The 14854-nt window shown below is 43.2% G+C and overlaps 1 protein-coding gene across 3 annotated transcripts; it reads left to right on the top strand.

Moving 5' to 3' along the window:
- Nucleotides 1–3439: 3439 nt before the first annotated feature.
- On the top strand, nucleotides 3440–11704 carry LOC141408276 (uncharacterized). 3 transcript variants are annotated; one of them, XM_074010902.1, is made up of 3 exons: nucleotides 3446–5378; nucleotides 6987–7096; nucleotides 7764–7962. In XM_074010902.1, the coding sequence occupies exons 1-3, from the start codon at nucleotides 4430–4432 to the stop codon at nucleotides 7923–7925; spliced, it is 1221 nt and encodes a 406-aa protein (XP_073867003.1). In that variant the 5' UTR covers nucleotides 3446–4429; the 3' UTR covers nucleotides 7926–7962. The 3 variants fall into 3 exon arrangements, with proteins under 3 accessions (XP_073867004.1, XP_073867003.1, XP_073867002.1); XM_074010903.1 differs by lacking the exons at nucleotides 6987–7096; nucleotides 7764–7962 and adding an exon at nucleotides 8744–11704 and having other exon boundaries at nucleotides 3440–5378; XM_074010901.1 differs by having other exon boundaries at nucleotides 6987–7899.
- Nucleotides 11705–14854: the final 3150 nt, after the last annotated feature.

The raw sequence follows: 14854 nt of genomic DNA, 5'->3' as shown, positions 1-14854 counted from the left end.
AAACATATTGAACAATTTTTAAGTTAAAGCAGTTTATGACCTAAAGCATTTAGCAAACCTAATATTTGACCTGAATCATTTAGACCAAATATTTACATTTTCAAAGATATTTTTATTTTATGAATAATCTTTAAAACTCTCTGTATTTTTATAACTTTCTTTATATCTCTCTTATTTCATGGTTTCTTTTACTTTGTTTTATATATAACCCTTAAATAAACTGAATTAGACAAAAATTTGTTACCATTTAAAAAGGACACAATTTTTAGAAGGAATGTTTTCCTACAATATATGTTTATTGGAAAATACCCAAGTAATGAAATATCTGTTGTTTAATATAACTTTAGATCCTAAATTGTGACAAGTTTGTTTAAAAGTATTTATCCCACTGCCTTTATCTAATTATTTATTTTAATCACTTACCTAGATTGTTGATGCAAACTATGATAGTCATCATTTAAAGTTATGAAAGCACCATTGCAAAATTATAGCTGAGACAGTGAAAATGATCTGACCTGATTCCATCTTGCTTCTAATGTCCAAGCTACGTTTGTTCATGAACTTAGTTTATAGTTTAGCTTTGAAACAAAGATAACAGTCTTTTCCCAAACAAACTTCCTTCATGTCTGTGTACTAGACTACTTAAGGCCACAAGATTAAAAGTTAGGGTATATTACTAAATAATTCATGATGTAGCCATCTTCATTAAACCCATATTAATGTTTCACTTATTAAAAATTACAAAAGCAAAGATCATTCTGTTTTGGACTGAGTTACAGTTTTATAGCCTCTATGCCAAATTTTGACACTGTATAGTATGTGGCGGAGATAAGTATGAAATTGTTTGGTCAATAAATGCAAACAAAAATGTATGCTGGCAACTCTTAAGACATTTCTAATATTACCTTACCAATAATTTTTAAAGCTAGCTTATTTATTAAAGATTTTACTTAAGTCACAGAAACTTTAAAAAGGATTTGACTAGTTTTTCCTTTTTTTCTGTTAAAGTATGAAAGTGCTTTTATTTTTCTTTGAGCCCATTAATTAGAACTCTTTCATATATTTTCAGTAGTAAAACATGGTATACACAAGACATATATACACAGACATATTAGGCATGCCAGCAGAAGTACATTTTATAGATTCATAAGACCTCCTTTTTCCTAACTTCTAACTGGATCATTGAACTCTAGGCAGAGTCCACATTGAATCCTGGGTTTTCAAAAAGGGAGAATTATTCTGAGGCTAGACCATGTGATGCTTTTACAGTGCACTTAAAAAAATTTTTTTTTTCCAAACAAAGACATTTCAAAGTGTCTAAGTTACACCTTTTCTTTAAAAACCTAGAGTAGCTTCTGTTGCAATAGCTATTAATGAAGAAAACGAAATTCAGTCAACTGAGAAGAAAAAATCTTTTGCTCAAAAAGACAAGGTACTAGAAGAGATATAAACAAAAACCTGAAGGCCTTTTCCATGCAAACATGCACACACGCACACATACATATAAACATCTTGGATGTTAGCTTTAAATTAAGGTGACTGTTAGCCACTGAGCTCCTAAAAAAAATAATAATAATATTTCTCTTCCCAGAGGCCTCTCATCAGAAATGGACCCAATACCTCCCATTTCAAGTTTACATGGTATCAAAAGGAATAAGACAGATACACAAACAAGTGGAGACAAATTCTGGACAACATAAGTGGGAGTGCACTTAGGCAAAACAGACTCAAAACCAACTCAAAACCTGATCTAAACCAAAATGCAAAGTGAGTGTATGAGTGAGCTGGATTACTTCCCTTGGCAGAACTCTTGATGGGCTTTTGTTACATTCCAGTCTTTGCATAAGGGTGCTACATTTTAAGCTTTTAATATTTAATTTATCCACTCAGTCAGTACTGAAACAGTTGTTACGGAGGCCTGTGTCAGTGAGATCTGGCCTGCCATACTTTATTTATGAAACAGATGCCTGGCCAGAAGTAGCCCATGGACCTTATTTTGCCACCCTGTGCTCTATAGTATCTCATCAGTTAGAAATTAAATTTACTGAAATGTGAGGAAAGACACAAATAACAATTGCTCAGACTTCCTTCCTAGTAATATCAGTCTGTTTCTCATTCGCCAAACTGTTTCAAAAAGCCACACTTATCCTAAAAAAAGCTTGGAAAACAGATATCGAACAAGGCACATGATCCCCAAATAAATTGTTACTTGTGATTAAGAAAGAAACACAACCAATTTCTTATTTGAGTTTCTTTTTTTCTTATTGTAGGACATATTTGATGTAAAGCATACAATTGAGAATTCAGAATTTGAGAACTGATCCAGATTTCATAATGACCTGTTTATTTAACTCATGTTTATATAAGAATAGGGGACAATCTCATCTTAAAGTAGAAACAAGATATTCTTAGAATCTTTTTATTTTACTTTACTCAGTACAGCATTTGACACAAGATGTGAGAATTCTTGACTTAATGATTTACAAAAAACAAAAAAAAAAAACTAGTCTTTCCCAAATGACAGTGATAAAAGACGAGTAGGCCAAAAATATAAAGAGAGTTTCAAATTCTGAAGATTTCATATGAAATGTTTGAACCAAGAGGGCTAGTGCTTATAAATTGCTTTTCAAATATATTTGCAGAAGAGAACATTTAGGGGCTCCATGGAATCGTAACTCAGGGTATGAAAAGGGCAACATATGTCTGTTTTCTTCACTGACAGTTAAGCTGTTTGGAATTTCATCGTTTCATTTCCTAAAGCCTTCTCCTTTGCTCATTTACAGATTCCTGCATAGAAACAACTCATTCTTTGGATGCAAAAGCCTCTCAGTCTTAGCTAGTTTAGCCATTTGTATGCTGGTCTGTGTCAGAGTGACAGAAATCCCCCTTGAGCACTCCTATAGTCTTTTTAAGACCAATCTTATCTTTACAAACATTTCTGAATCTGCTTTATCATCCTACCCTGGAGAACATGGATTTGAGATATATATATATATTTAAGTTAAACATTTTGTTTGTTTGAAAACAGTACACTAAGATAATGCTATACTATTTAATCCTCTGTTCTTTTTACAGTCTTTTATTCCTTTGAGATATTTGTCATTTTAATTTTTTGTATTGCTGCATTTCCTAACTTATGCCTTTCTCATGTAGCTATTTATTAAAAAGATTTTGCATTTAGATCAAATGTATCAGTAATTTAGGGGATCTGTTTTGAACTAATTTTAAAAGGATTCAACACTATAAGCAGTTTTTCTTTTTAACAATAATGTCTATTTCATTTGATGAGCATGTAAATGACTAATTTATTTCACTTCCCGACCCTCAGTTTGCTCCGAGAACACCATCTCATGTCTGATTGTTTCTAACAACCTAGTTAAACTACTATTTTAATAAAACAATATATAGTATCCCTTCGGGGGCCAATCATGTATTGCCTTGAAAGGACACAAAGATAGATGTGTACCCGCCCCCCACCCGCTACACCCTTGTTCTGCTCTCTAATCTTTGCACATACCAGAGATTTCGTAAGTTCTGTGAGTACCTGGTTTTCTGCACGTACCAGAGATTTTGTTTTGCACATACCAGAGATTTTGTAAGTTCTGAGGCAAGGTCACAAGACGTGTTTAAGTAAGATAAACTCTTGCTGCCATAAACCTGCTCTCCCGCCTCAAAGTTTGAACCAAAATATCAGAAATGGCAGGAACCAATCATAGTTAGCCAAATCGCCTTGTTCAAACACTAGCCAATCATATATCTGATTTGTATAATAACTCTATGCCCACTTTTCTTAGACTATATAACATTGTTCGGAGCTGAGTGGGGGAGCTCTCCTGCCCGTCTCGTTTCACGAGCGAGGGAGAGTTCCAGGTTCGAACCTGTAATAAAGATCCTTGCTGCTTAGCTTTGACTCTGGACTCTGGTGGTCTTCTTCGGGGAATAAATGGTCTGGGCATAACAAATGGGGGCTCGTCCGGGATTTCCCCCAAGCCCACCAGACCCCCAAGTCAACGGATCTTAATCTGTAGGTAAGCCGGCTTTGTCACTGTCTCTGTCTTTGTCTCTGTCTGTCTCCCTGAAATTTCGCGAAATCCATAATCTGTAATCTGTATTGGTCTGTTCTGTAAGTGGCACGGTCTTGGCGGACGCGCTAGAAGACAGCCACTCGGGACTGGTGGGAGACGTTCCCCAGTGCCCATCTGGGGGCCTCCATCCTTGGTTGCCCCGTCTGACTCAGGTCGGAAGTCCGACACGCGCTCGCGAATGCTCATCGTTATTACTGTCTGTCCGTTATTGTTAAGTGTTAAGTGTAAGCCCAAAACGAAACATAAAACCTTTTCTTCCCCTTCCAGGACCGGACCTGTCGGATACTCCCCTCTGCTTCACACTCATTTTTGTCCCCCCTTCTCTTTGTAGGAGCAGTCCAAAGATGGGCAACAACCAGAGCACGCCGCTCTCACTCCTTGTTACCAATTTTAAGGATGTGAAGGCTCGGGGGCGTAACTTAAGCGTAGAACTAAAGAAGGGAAAGCTAGTTACTTTCTGCCGTTCGGAGTGGCCCTCTTTCGGCGTAGGGTGGCCCTCCGAAGGAACTTTCTGTCTCTCTATTATTACTAAGGTAAAAACTAACATTTTCCTGCCAGGGCAGTCAGGACATCCTGATCAAATTCCTTATATTCTAGTGTGGCAGGATCTTGTGGAAAACCCACCACCCTGGATAACTCCATTCATCCCTGAGCCCTGCAAAGTCCTAGTAACGCGACCTACAAGACAAAAGACTCCCTCTGCTCCCTCGGCCCCTGTGCTGCCGGACAGCCAGGACCCCCTAACGTTAGAACCCACATTTCCCCCACCATATCCGCACCTTATCCCGCAGGACCCAGTCCCCCAGGGTGGTGCTTCCGTAGAGGGAAACAGAGAAGCGGAAGCAGCCGAGAGCGAAAGTAACCTGGGGTGGCCGGCCGGCCGAACACGAGGCCGCGTACAGCGGGACCAAGCTTCCCGACTCCCTGACTCCACTGTAGCCCTGCCTCTCAGAGAAATAGGATCGCTCGATGATACCGGGCTCTCCCGTCTCATGTATTGGCCTTTTTCCACCAGTGATTTATACAATTGGAAGTCCCAAAATGCTCGGTTCTCAGATAATCCCAAAGATCTAACCTCGTTGTTAGACAGTGTCATGTTTACTCACCAGCCAACCTGGGATGACTGTCAACAGCTCCTCCGAATCCTGTTCACAACGGAGGAGCGGGAAAGAATCCAAGTTGAGGCCAGAAAACTGGTTCCAGGAGATGACGGCCAGCCAACTGCAAATCCTGACCTCATTAATGCGGCTTTCCCTTTGACCCGGCCCAGATGGGACTACAACACGGCAGAAGGTAGGGGACGACTGCTCATTTATCGCCAGACTCTAATGGCGGGTCTCCGGGCTGCAGCTCGCAAGCCCACCAATTTGGCTAAAGTATATTCTGTGTTACGAGGTAAGACAGAAAGCCCCGCTGTGTATTTAGAGAGATTAATGGAAGCCTTCAGACAGTTTACCCCTACGGACCCGGAAGCACCAGAAAATCAGGCAGCGGTAGTAATGTCCTTTGTAAACCAGGCAACACCAGATATTAAAAGAAAACTCCAGAAATTAGAAGGTTTAGTGGGAAAGCAGATTCAGGACCTCCTTCAGATGGCCCAGCGAGTTTATAATAATAAGGATACTCCAGAAGAAAAACAGTTCAAGGCAACCAAAGAAATGACCAAAGTCTTAGTAGCAGCTTTCCCCCAGGCAGGAAATGGCCAAAACAGAAAGCAGAAAAAGCAAGGCCCTAGGCAAGGATTAGAAAAAGATCAGTGTGCTTATTGCAAGGAACGTGGCCACTGGATTAAAGACTGCCCAAAGAAACGGAGACCAGCTAACCCTACCTCCGTACTCGTTACCCAGGACTCTGACTAAGGAGGACGGGGTTCGGACCCCCTCCCCAAACCCAGGGTAACTTTGCAAGTGGAGGGGTCCCCAGTTCGCTTCTTGGTCGATACTGGGGCGGAACGCTCAGTCCTAACCAAACCAATTGGAAAAATGTCTAAGAAAACATCCTGGGTGCACGGGGCCACAGGCATCAAAAAATACCCCTGGACAACCCAGAGGACTGTAGACTTAGGAACGGGAAAAGTCTCCCATTCCTTCCTAGTCATCCCAGAGAGCCCCTGCCCTCTACTAGGGAAGGACTTGCTGACAAAGATGGGGGCCCAAATCCACTTTGAGCCAGAAGGGCCCAAGATAACTGATTCCCAAAACAGGCCAATATCTATCCTGACTGTCACCTTAGAAGATGAGTACCGACTCCATCAAGAGCAAAAGCCCCCCGATCAGGAAATTGACTCTTGGCTCCAGCGTTTCCCTGAAGCGTGGGCAGAAACTGGGGGCTTAGGGCTAGCTAAACATTGACTTGCCATATTTGTGGAAGTTAAGCCAGGGATGGACCCGGTTCGGGTTCGGCAATATCCTATGCCCCTGGAGGCAAGAGAAGGAATTACGCCCCATATCCGCCGACTCCTAGACCAGGGAGTCCTACGGGCTTGCCACTCATCCTGGAATACTCCACTGTTACCTGTTCGTAAACCCAACAGTACGGACTACAGGCCAGTACAGGATTTAAGAGAAGTTAATAAAAGGGTCATGGACATACATCCCACTGTGCCCAATCCATACACCCTTCTGAGTGCCTTACATCCCAAAAAACAGTGGTATACCGTTCTTGATCTAAAAGACACTTTCTTCAGCCTTCCTCTGGCTCCCAAAAGTCAAGAACTCTTTGCATTTCAATGGACGGATCCTGAGAGGGGCATCAACGGTCAGCTAACATGGACCAGACTGCCACAAGGGTTCAAGAACTCGCCAACCCTGTTCGATGAAGCCCTTCATGAAGATCTAGGTGAGTACCGGCGGCAACACCCTGAAATAACTCTTTTGCAATATGTTGATGATCCCTTAATAGCGGCCAGGTCCCCGGAAACTTGTGTTCAAGGGACTGAGGACCTCCTGAAGACTCTGGGGGAGCTAGGCTACCGAGCCTCAGCAACAAAGGCTCAGATCTGCAAGTCGGAGGTAACTTATCTGGGGTACCTATTAAAAGGGGGGCAACGCTGGCTAACCAAAGCCCGAAAGGAAACAGTCCTACGCATCCCTAGACCCCAGTCAACACGGCAAGTGAGAGAATTCCTGGGGTCGACAGGGTTCTGTAGGTTATGGATACCCGGATTTGCTGAGTTAGCCAAGCCCCTATACCAGGCAACAAAGGAACGGCAGCCCTTCAATTAGACGGAAGAGGCTGAGCTGGCCTTTCAGCAAATCAAAACTGCCTTGTTATCAGCCCCTGCGCTGGGGCTCCCTGATGTCTCCAAGCCCTTCCACTTATACGTGGATGAAAGTAAGGGTGTTGCAAAAGCCGTGTTAACACAGTACCTAGGCCCCTGGCAGAGGCCAGTTGCCTATTTGTCAAAAAAATTAGATTCAGTGGCTGCTGGCTGGCCACCCTGCCTCCGGATAATCGCGGCGACTGCCCTAATGGTCCGAGACGCTGATAAACTTATCATGGGGCAAGAGTTGCGCGTTATAACCCCGCATGCCATTGAAGGCGTCCTCCGGCAGCCGCCGGACCGATGGATGAGTAACGCCCGGCTCACCCACTATCAAGGACTGCTGTTAAACCCCCTCAGAATAACTTTTCTGCTCCCAACCTCTTTAAACCCTGCTTCACTGCTGCCAAATCCAGACTTGGACGCCCCGTCCCATGAGTGCACTGAGATACTGGCTCAGGTGCATGGGGTGCGGGAGGACCTGCAAGATCGTCCACTCCCCGACACAGAACTCACCTGGTTCACTGATGGCAGCAGCTATGTCCACCAAGGCCAGCGGTATGCAGGAGCGGCTGTAACGTCAGAGACTGAGGTAATCTGGGCGGAACCCTTGCCTCCAGGGACATCAGCCCAAAGAGCTGAACTGATAGCCCTTACACAGGCCCTCACCCTAGGGGCAGAGAAAAACTTAACAGTATACATGGATAGCCGCTATGCTTTCGCTACTGCGCACATACATGGGGCCATCTACAGAGAAAGGGGACTATTAACAGCTGAAGGCAAAGAAATAAAAACAAGCAAGAGATCCTAGCTCTATTAACTGCTTTGTGGAAACCAAAGAAATTGGCTATTGTACATTGCCCTGGGCATCAGAAACCAACTACGCCAACTGCTCGAGGCAACTTCTTAGCCGACCAAACCACAAGGAGCATAGCAAAAGCTCCCAGTCAGCTCCTCGCGCTCCAGCTCCCCGATCCTGGCCCGCGAAATTTGCCATGTTTTCCCAACTATACCGAACAGGATCGCGAATGGATGAACACACTTCCCCTAAAACAGGTTAAAAATGGGTGGTGGACTGATATAAATGACCAAACCATCCTACCAGAAAAATTAGGATGGCAGGTGTTGAAACACATCCACCAGACAACCCACCTGGGTGCCCGGCGAATGATGGACTTAATCAGGCACGCCAAGTTTAGAATCAGGCGCATAGCTGAACTGGCCAGTGATGTCACAACAAAATGCAAAGCCTGCCAACTAAACAACGCTTGCCCCCAAACCCAGACCACCGCAGGAATTAGGTGTAGAGGAACTAGGCCTGGTATCTATTGGGAAATAGACTTTACTGAGATAAAGCCTGGAAAATATAGGTATCAGTACTTACTTGTCTTTGTAGATACTTTTTCAGGATGGACAGAAGCGTTCCCAACTAAGAGAGAAACTGCTCAGGTTGTAGCAAAGAAAATTTTGGAAGAAATCCTCCCCAGGTAAGGCTTTCCCGTCCAAATAAGGTCAGACAATGGACCAGCCTTCGTTGCTAAGGTAAGTCAGGATTTGGCTTCCATTCTGGGGGCAAATTAGAAATTACATTGTGCTTATAGGCCCCAAAGCTCAGGACAGGTAGAAAGGATGAATCGGACTCTGAAGGAGACCTTAACTAAATTGACCATGGAGACTGGCGCTAATTAGGTAGTACTTCTCCCCTACGCTCTGTTCCAGGCCTGAAATACCCCTTACAGACTAGGCCTCACACCATATGAAATCATGTATGGCAGACCCCCACCCCTGGTCCCCAGTCTAAAAGATGACTTACTCAAACCTGAAACTGAAAATGTCTCTGAGCTCCTGTTCTCCTTACAAGCCTTACAGAAAATTCACCAGGAAATTTGGCCCAGACTACGAGAACTGTATGAGGCAGGACCTCCGCCGATGCCTCATCCGTTCCAGCCGGGAGACTGGGTCCTAGTCAAGCGCCACCAGCAAGAAACTCTTCAACCCAGGTGGAAAGGACCACTGCAAGTACTCCTGACTACTCCCACCGCTCTCAAAGTAGAAGGCATCGCTTCGTGGATCCACTACACACACGTCAAACCAGTGGACCCAACATCCGACCTTCTCGAGCCGTCTGGAGCACCGGTTACATGGACTGTAGACAAAGCTAAGAACAATCCCTTAAAGCTAACCCTGCGCCGTCATCCCCATAGCCGTAACCATGTCTAGCTTACCTATGCTTTTATGCCTTATGCATCTGACTCTCCTCACTGCTGCGCCGTCTAATCCCTATGTCTGGAGGTTCTGGCTCTATGAGAACAAAACTCACCCCGGGGAAACCCCCCAAGCGGGTAAACTGCTAGCTAGCGCAGACTGCCCCCCTTCAGGGTGTAATACTATAGTTTACCTCAATTTCACTAGGTTCCAGATTGCCCAACCAGCAATATCCATGATCTGTTTTGAATATGATCAAACTGAATATAATTGTAAAAATTATTGGTGGCACCAGAGTGCAGGTTGCCCATATAGCTACTGTAAGACGCACTCTGTCCGATACTGAAGAGAACGACAAAGGTGGTATTTTTACAAAACTGAGTCTCCCGTCACTTACACTTGGATAATTAGAGACCCATAGGACTCTCGGTGGACAACCCCACAACATGGGGGAGTATATTACTCATCAACTAGTACCTGGCCCAGTAGCCATTTATATCTGTGGAGAAGTCTAGTCCAGATTCAACCCTTAATCCACACACAAATCCACAGGCAAGAAACCAAGCTATCACAAGACTTGCAGCCCTTCTCCTGGCTAACTCTATTACGGGAAGGACTGGCATTTGCCAACCTCACTGGTTTAGGCGACCTGTCCTCTTGCTTTATGTGTGCAACCCTAGGAAGACCACCATTAACGGCTGTTCCTCTATCCTCCCCTCCCACAAACTATACAGGTTTTAACTCATCGATAGTCACGATACCCGATGTAGCCCTGTACCGTGACCCATACCAAGAGAAATACCCCTATTGTTATTCGGCATTTAGCAACAGCCTCTGTAACCAATCGGCTACATACCCTAATAGTCCCATATATGCTCCCCCTGGTGTGTTCTTCTGGTGTAATATGACTCTGTTAAAAACTCTGTCCAAAAGCATCTCTGACGGACAGTTGTGTATCCCTGTTACCCTAGTTCCCCGACTGACACTGCTAACCCCGGCAGAGTTCATAGGCTGGGCAGGGACCGCCCCAACTTAAACTGCGCAACATAGACGAGCAGTTTTTCTACCACTAATTGCCGGAATATCCTTAACCACCTCTGTCGTCGCAGCGAGGTTAGCAGGAGGGGCCCTACAACACTCCATGATAGAAAACGACAAGCTGTTACAACAATTCTCTGTTGCTATGGAAGACTCCGCCTATTCCCTAGCCTCCCTTCAGCGGCAGCTCACCTCCCTAGCACAGGTCACCCTTCAAAACCGCAGAGCCTTAGACTTACTCACGGCTGAGAAAGGAGGTACCTGTATGTTCCTCAAAGAAGAATGCTGTTTCTATATAAATGAGTCAGGGTTAGCTGAGGAAAGAGTCCAACGCCTACACGAACTAAGCTTAGAAATGAAAAAGCAACAATTCACTACAGCCGCTAACAATTGGTGGAGCTCTTCAATGTTTTCCCTTCTGGCACCCCTTTTAGGCCCCCTAATGTCTTTACTACTTCTATTCACTATAGGCCCCTGTGTGGTAAATAAAATTTTACAATTTGTCAGAGAAAGGTTTGATACCATCCAACTAATGGTCCTCCGTAGCCATCACCAGCCTCTCCTGCACCCAGAAAGTGAGGCTATATTATAAGACTCTGGAAATCCAAGATTGGACATCCAGTTACTTATGAGAAGGGAGAAATGAAAGGACACAAAGATAGATGTGTACCCGCCCCCCACCCGCTACACCCTTGTTCTGCTCTCTAATCTTTGCACATACCAGAGATTTCGTAAGTTCTGTGAGTACCTGGTTTTCTGCACGTACCAGAGATTTTGTTTTGCACATACCAGAGATTTTGTAAGTTCTGAGGCAAGGTCACAAGACGTGTTTAAGTAAGATAAACTCTTGCTGCCATAAACCTGCTCTCCCGCCTCAAAGTTTGAACCAAAATATCAGAAATGGCAGGAACCAATCATAGTTAGCCAAATCGCCTTGTTCAAACACTAGCCAATCATATATCTGATTTGTATAATAACTCTATGCCCACTTTTCTTAGACTATATAACATTGTTCGGAGCTGAGTGGGGGAGCTCTCCTGCCCGTCTCGTTTCACGAGCGAGGGAGAGTTCCAGGTTCGAACCTGTAATAAAGATCCTTGCTGCTTAGCTTTGACTCTGGACTCTGGTGGTCTTCTTCGGGGAATAAACGGTCTGGGCATAACAGCCTCATGGCTTCTGCATTCTTCTTGCCCATCGCACAGAAAAGAACAACTCACTGAGAGCATGGTATTACAGCAGAGAGAGAATTTAATTAACGGAGAGTTAGCCAAGAGGTGGGACTCAAGTTGTTACTTAAATCAGTCTTCCTGAGAACTCAGAGGCTAGGATTTTTATGAATAATTCATTGGGCAGGGGCCTGGGGAATGGGTGCTGCTTATTGGTATGGGATGAAATTATAATTTCAAAATGGAGGTGTCAAAAATGGTCCTCCTGCCCTGAGTCTGTTCTCTGGGTGGAGGACACAGGACCACTAGAATCATGAATTGAAGGTCCAGGTGGAGTCAGCTGATTGCCAGAATGCAAAAGTCTGAAAATCATTTCAAAAGACAAATCTTAGATTTTACAATAGTGATATTATCTATATGAGTAAGGAAGGAAGTCACAAATCTTGTGAGCTTTGGCCACTTGATTCCTGAGCATCAAGGGAATATAGAAAGGCAAGCTTAGGGGACAATGGCTGGTTATCAGTTAACTACACCTACGTCTTAGAAGAACTCAGGCCTCTCCCATTAGGATTATAGCCTTTTATTAGTCTTACAAATGGGGTTTAGGTTCCTGAGAAAGGAGGAGATTTATTTTAGCTAGGGACTCTTATCATCCTCTTTTCAAAGTTAAACTATCAACTGAATTCCTCCTGTGGTTAGCTTAGCCTATGACCAGGAATGAGTGAGGACAGTCAGCCTGTGAGGCTAGAAGCAAATGGAGTTGGTCATGGTAGATTTAGCTCACCGTCATTGTCTTTGCAAAGGCAGGTTCAATAAAAAGGATCAGTTTCCATTGGGATGCTGTTGAGGCTGAAAAACTTCTTTTAGCCATCATCTAAACTGAAGATAAATAACTAAATGTAGACATTGAGCTGCAGCATTTAATATGTGTTCACACTCTTGATCTGTCTTGGTTGCCTAGTTTTCTTCGGCTCCTACAGATGTTATTGAGGCTCACAAACCAATACACTAAAATATAGTGTTTTGACATGATGAACTAAAGAAAAGCCTCAAGGTTTCTCTGACCTTCTCCCTGCCCTACTCTTTCTCTCAAAAAAGCTGAAGTTCTTTTATCTGCCTATGATACAGATCCCCCAAGGAGAAAAATTGTTTTTTTCTCCCAGTCCCTGTTATCTCACTATCTATGGCAGAAAACGAGACGAAGAATGCAATTACATCTGAACAGCCCCTTTCACATATTTACTGTCAGGCCTCTGAGCCCAAGCCAAGCCATCACATCCCCTGTGACTTGCACGTATATACATGCCCAGATGGCCTCAAGTAACTGAAGAATCACAAAAGAAGTGCAAATGCCCTGCCTGGCCTTCACTGATGACATTCCACCACAAAAGAAGTGAAAATGGCTAGTCCTTGTCTTAAGCGATGATATTATCTTGTGAAATTCCTTTTCCTGGCTCATCCTGGCTCAAAAACTCCCCCACTGAGCACCATGTGACCCCCCACTCCTGCCCACCAGAGAACAACCCCCCTTTGACTGTAATTTTCCTTTACCTACCCAAATCCTATAAAACGGCCCCACCCTTATCTCCCTTCACTGACTCTCTTTTCGGACTCAGCCCGCCTGCACCCAGGTGAAATAAACAGCCATGTTGCTCACATAAATCCTGTTTGGTGGTCTCTTCACATGGATGCGCATGACATTTACAAGCTAATCTTTGTTCCTGGATCTTCGTACTCTTTCTAGTAATCCCCTCAACAGAAGTCCTTTTCTCTAATTTTGCATAAACTGTTTCATCAGGATGGCATATAAACTCTTGAACCTTCACTGGGTGTTTGGGTGTTCGTTCTGCAGATACATGTTAAATAAATTTGTTTGCCTTTTCTCCTATTAATCAGCCTTATTTCAGTGATTTTTTCAATGAAGCTTCAGAGGGCAAAAGGGAAGTTTCCACCTTGGCTCCCCTACAAATTTATGTTTAAAAAAATTATTCTTGGCCAGGCGCAGTGGCTCACGCCTGTAATCCCAGCACTTTGGGAGGCCGAGGCAGGCGGATCACAACGTCAGGAGATCGAGACCACGGTGAAACCCCGTCTCTACTAAAAATACAAAAAATTAGCCGGGCGCGGTGGCGGGCGCCTGTAGTCCCAGCTACTCAGGAGGCTGAGGCAGGAGAATGGCGTGAACCCGGGAGGCGGAGCTTGCAGTGAGCCGAGATCGCACCACTGCACTCCAACCTGGGCGACAGAGCGAGACTCCGTCTCAAAAAAAAAAAAGAAAAAAAAAAATTATTCTTAGTGACATTTCTAGAACTTCATATATCCATTAGCATTATATTTCATCAAGGACTGCAAAAACATAGAAAAATTCAAATTTTAAACTGACAACAACAACAGAAAAGACTCGTATATTTTTATTTACTAACATGGTCTGTTTTCTGCATAATGTCATCAAAAAATAAAATACTGACTTATTTAAACACGTGTATAACACGATCCAAAAGTTTCCAAAGTATATCTTCTCGCACCTAATCTATATTTCAATTTTCTTCTACCTAAGGAAAAATATATCTGAAGAGAAATAAAAATAAAATCAGGAAACATGTGGTAACCAAGCAGTTGATTTTTCAAATACTATTAGTGCTCTTTTTTTAGTAACTTTATAAAATTACTCTAAATGGAAGTATTAAATATATATGCTTATTGAATGATATAGTATCACCTTATCCATCTTGGTATTTGTAGAATGTAGTCTTGAATGCTATTATTTTGAATCTTCAAAGCTCACCTGAATACCTGGAGATTTAAAATGAGTTTCCATGAAATTTGGGACCAATGTGTTATTTTATTTTAAAATGACAAAGAGGATCATAATTGCTTATAGGGTTTCTTTTGTGTCTTTCTCTACATTCCACGCATTTTCTATTCTTTAACAAGATATTTTTAAAAATTATTTGGCTAACACTTTTTCACCATAATACCTAGCTATGTTTATTCAATCTTTGCATGTCTTCAACCTGCAATGCATCCTTCTTTAGTTTCTGCCTCTTCTCCCCTATACCCAAATGTTTTCTTGATCTTAAAATACTTTCCAGTCCACC

Source organism: Macaca fascicularis, chromosome 13 (assembly GCF_037993035.2).
Source record: "Macaca fascicularis isolate 582-1 chromosome 13, T2T-MFA8v1.1".
In the NCBI taxonomy this organism is placed as follows: Eukaryota; Metazoa; Chordata; class Mammalia; order Primates; family Cercopithecidae; genus Macaca; species Macaca fascicularis.
Note: the sequence above shows the minus strand (reverse complement) of the source record. Positions and strands in the feature narration are given on the sequence as shown.

What these genes read in the sequence shown, in the direction of transcription:
- LOC141408276 (XM_074010901.1), top strand. Translation starts at nt 4,430, where the DNA reads ATGGGCAACAACCAGAGCACGCCGCTCTCACTCCTTGTTACCAATTTT. An exon ending in GGACTACAACACGGCAGAAG is followed by an intron (nt 5,379 to 6,986) that starts GTAGGGGACGAC and finishes ATCCCTTAATAG; the next exon opens with CGGCCAGGTCCCCGGAAACT.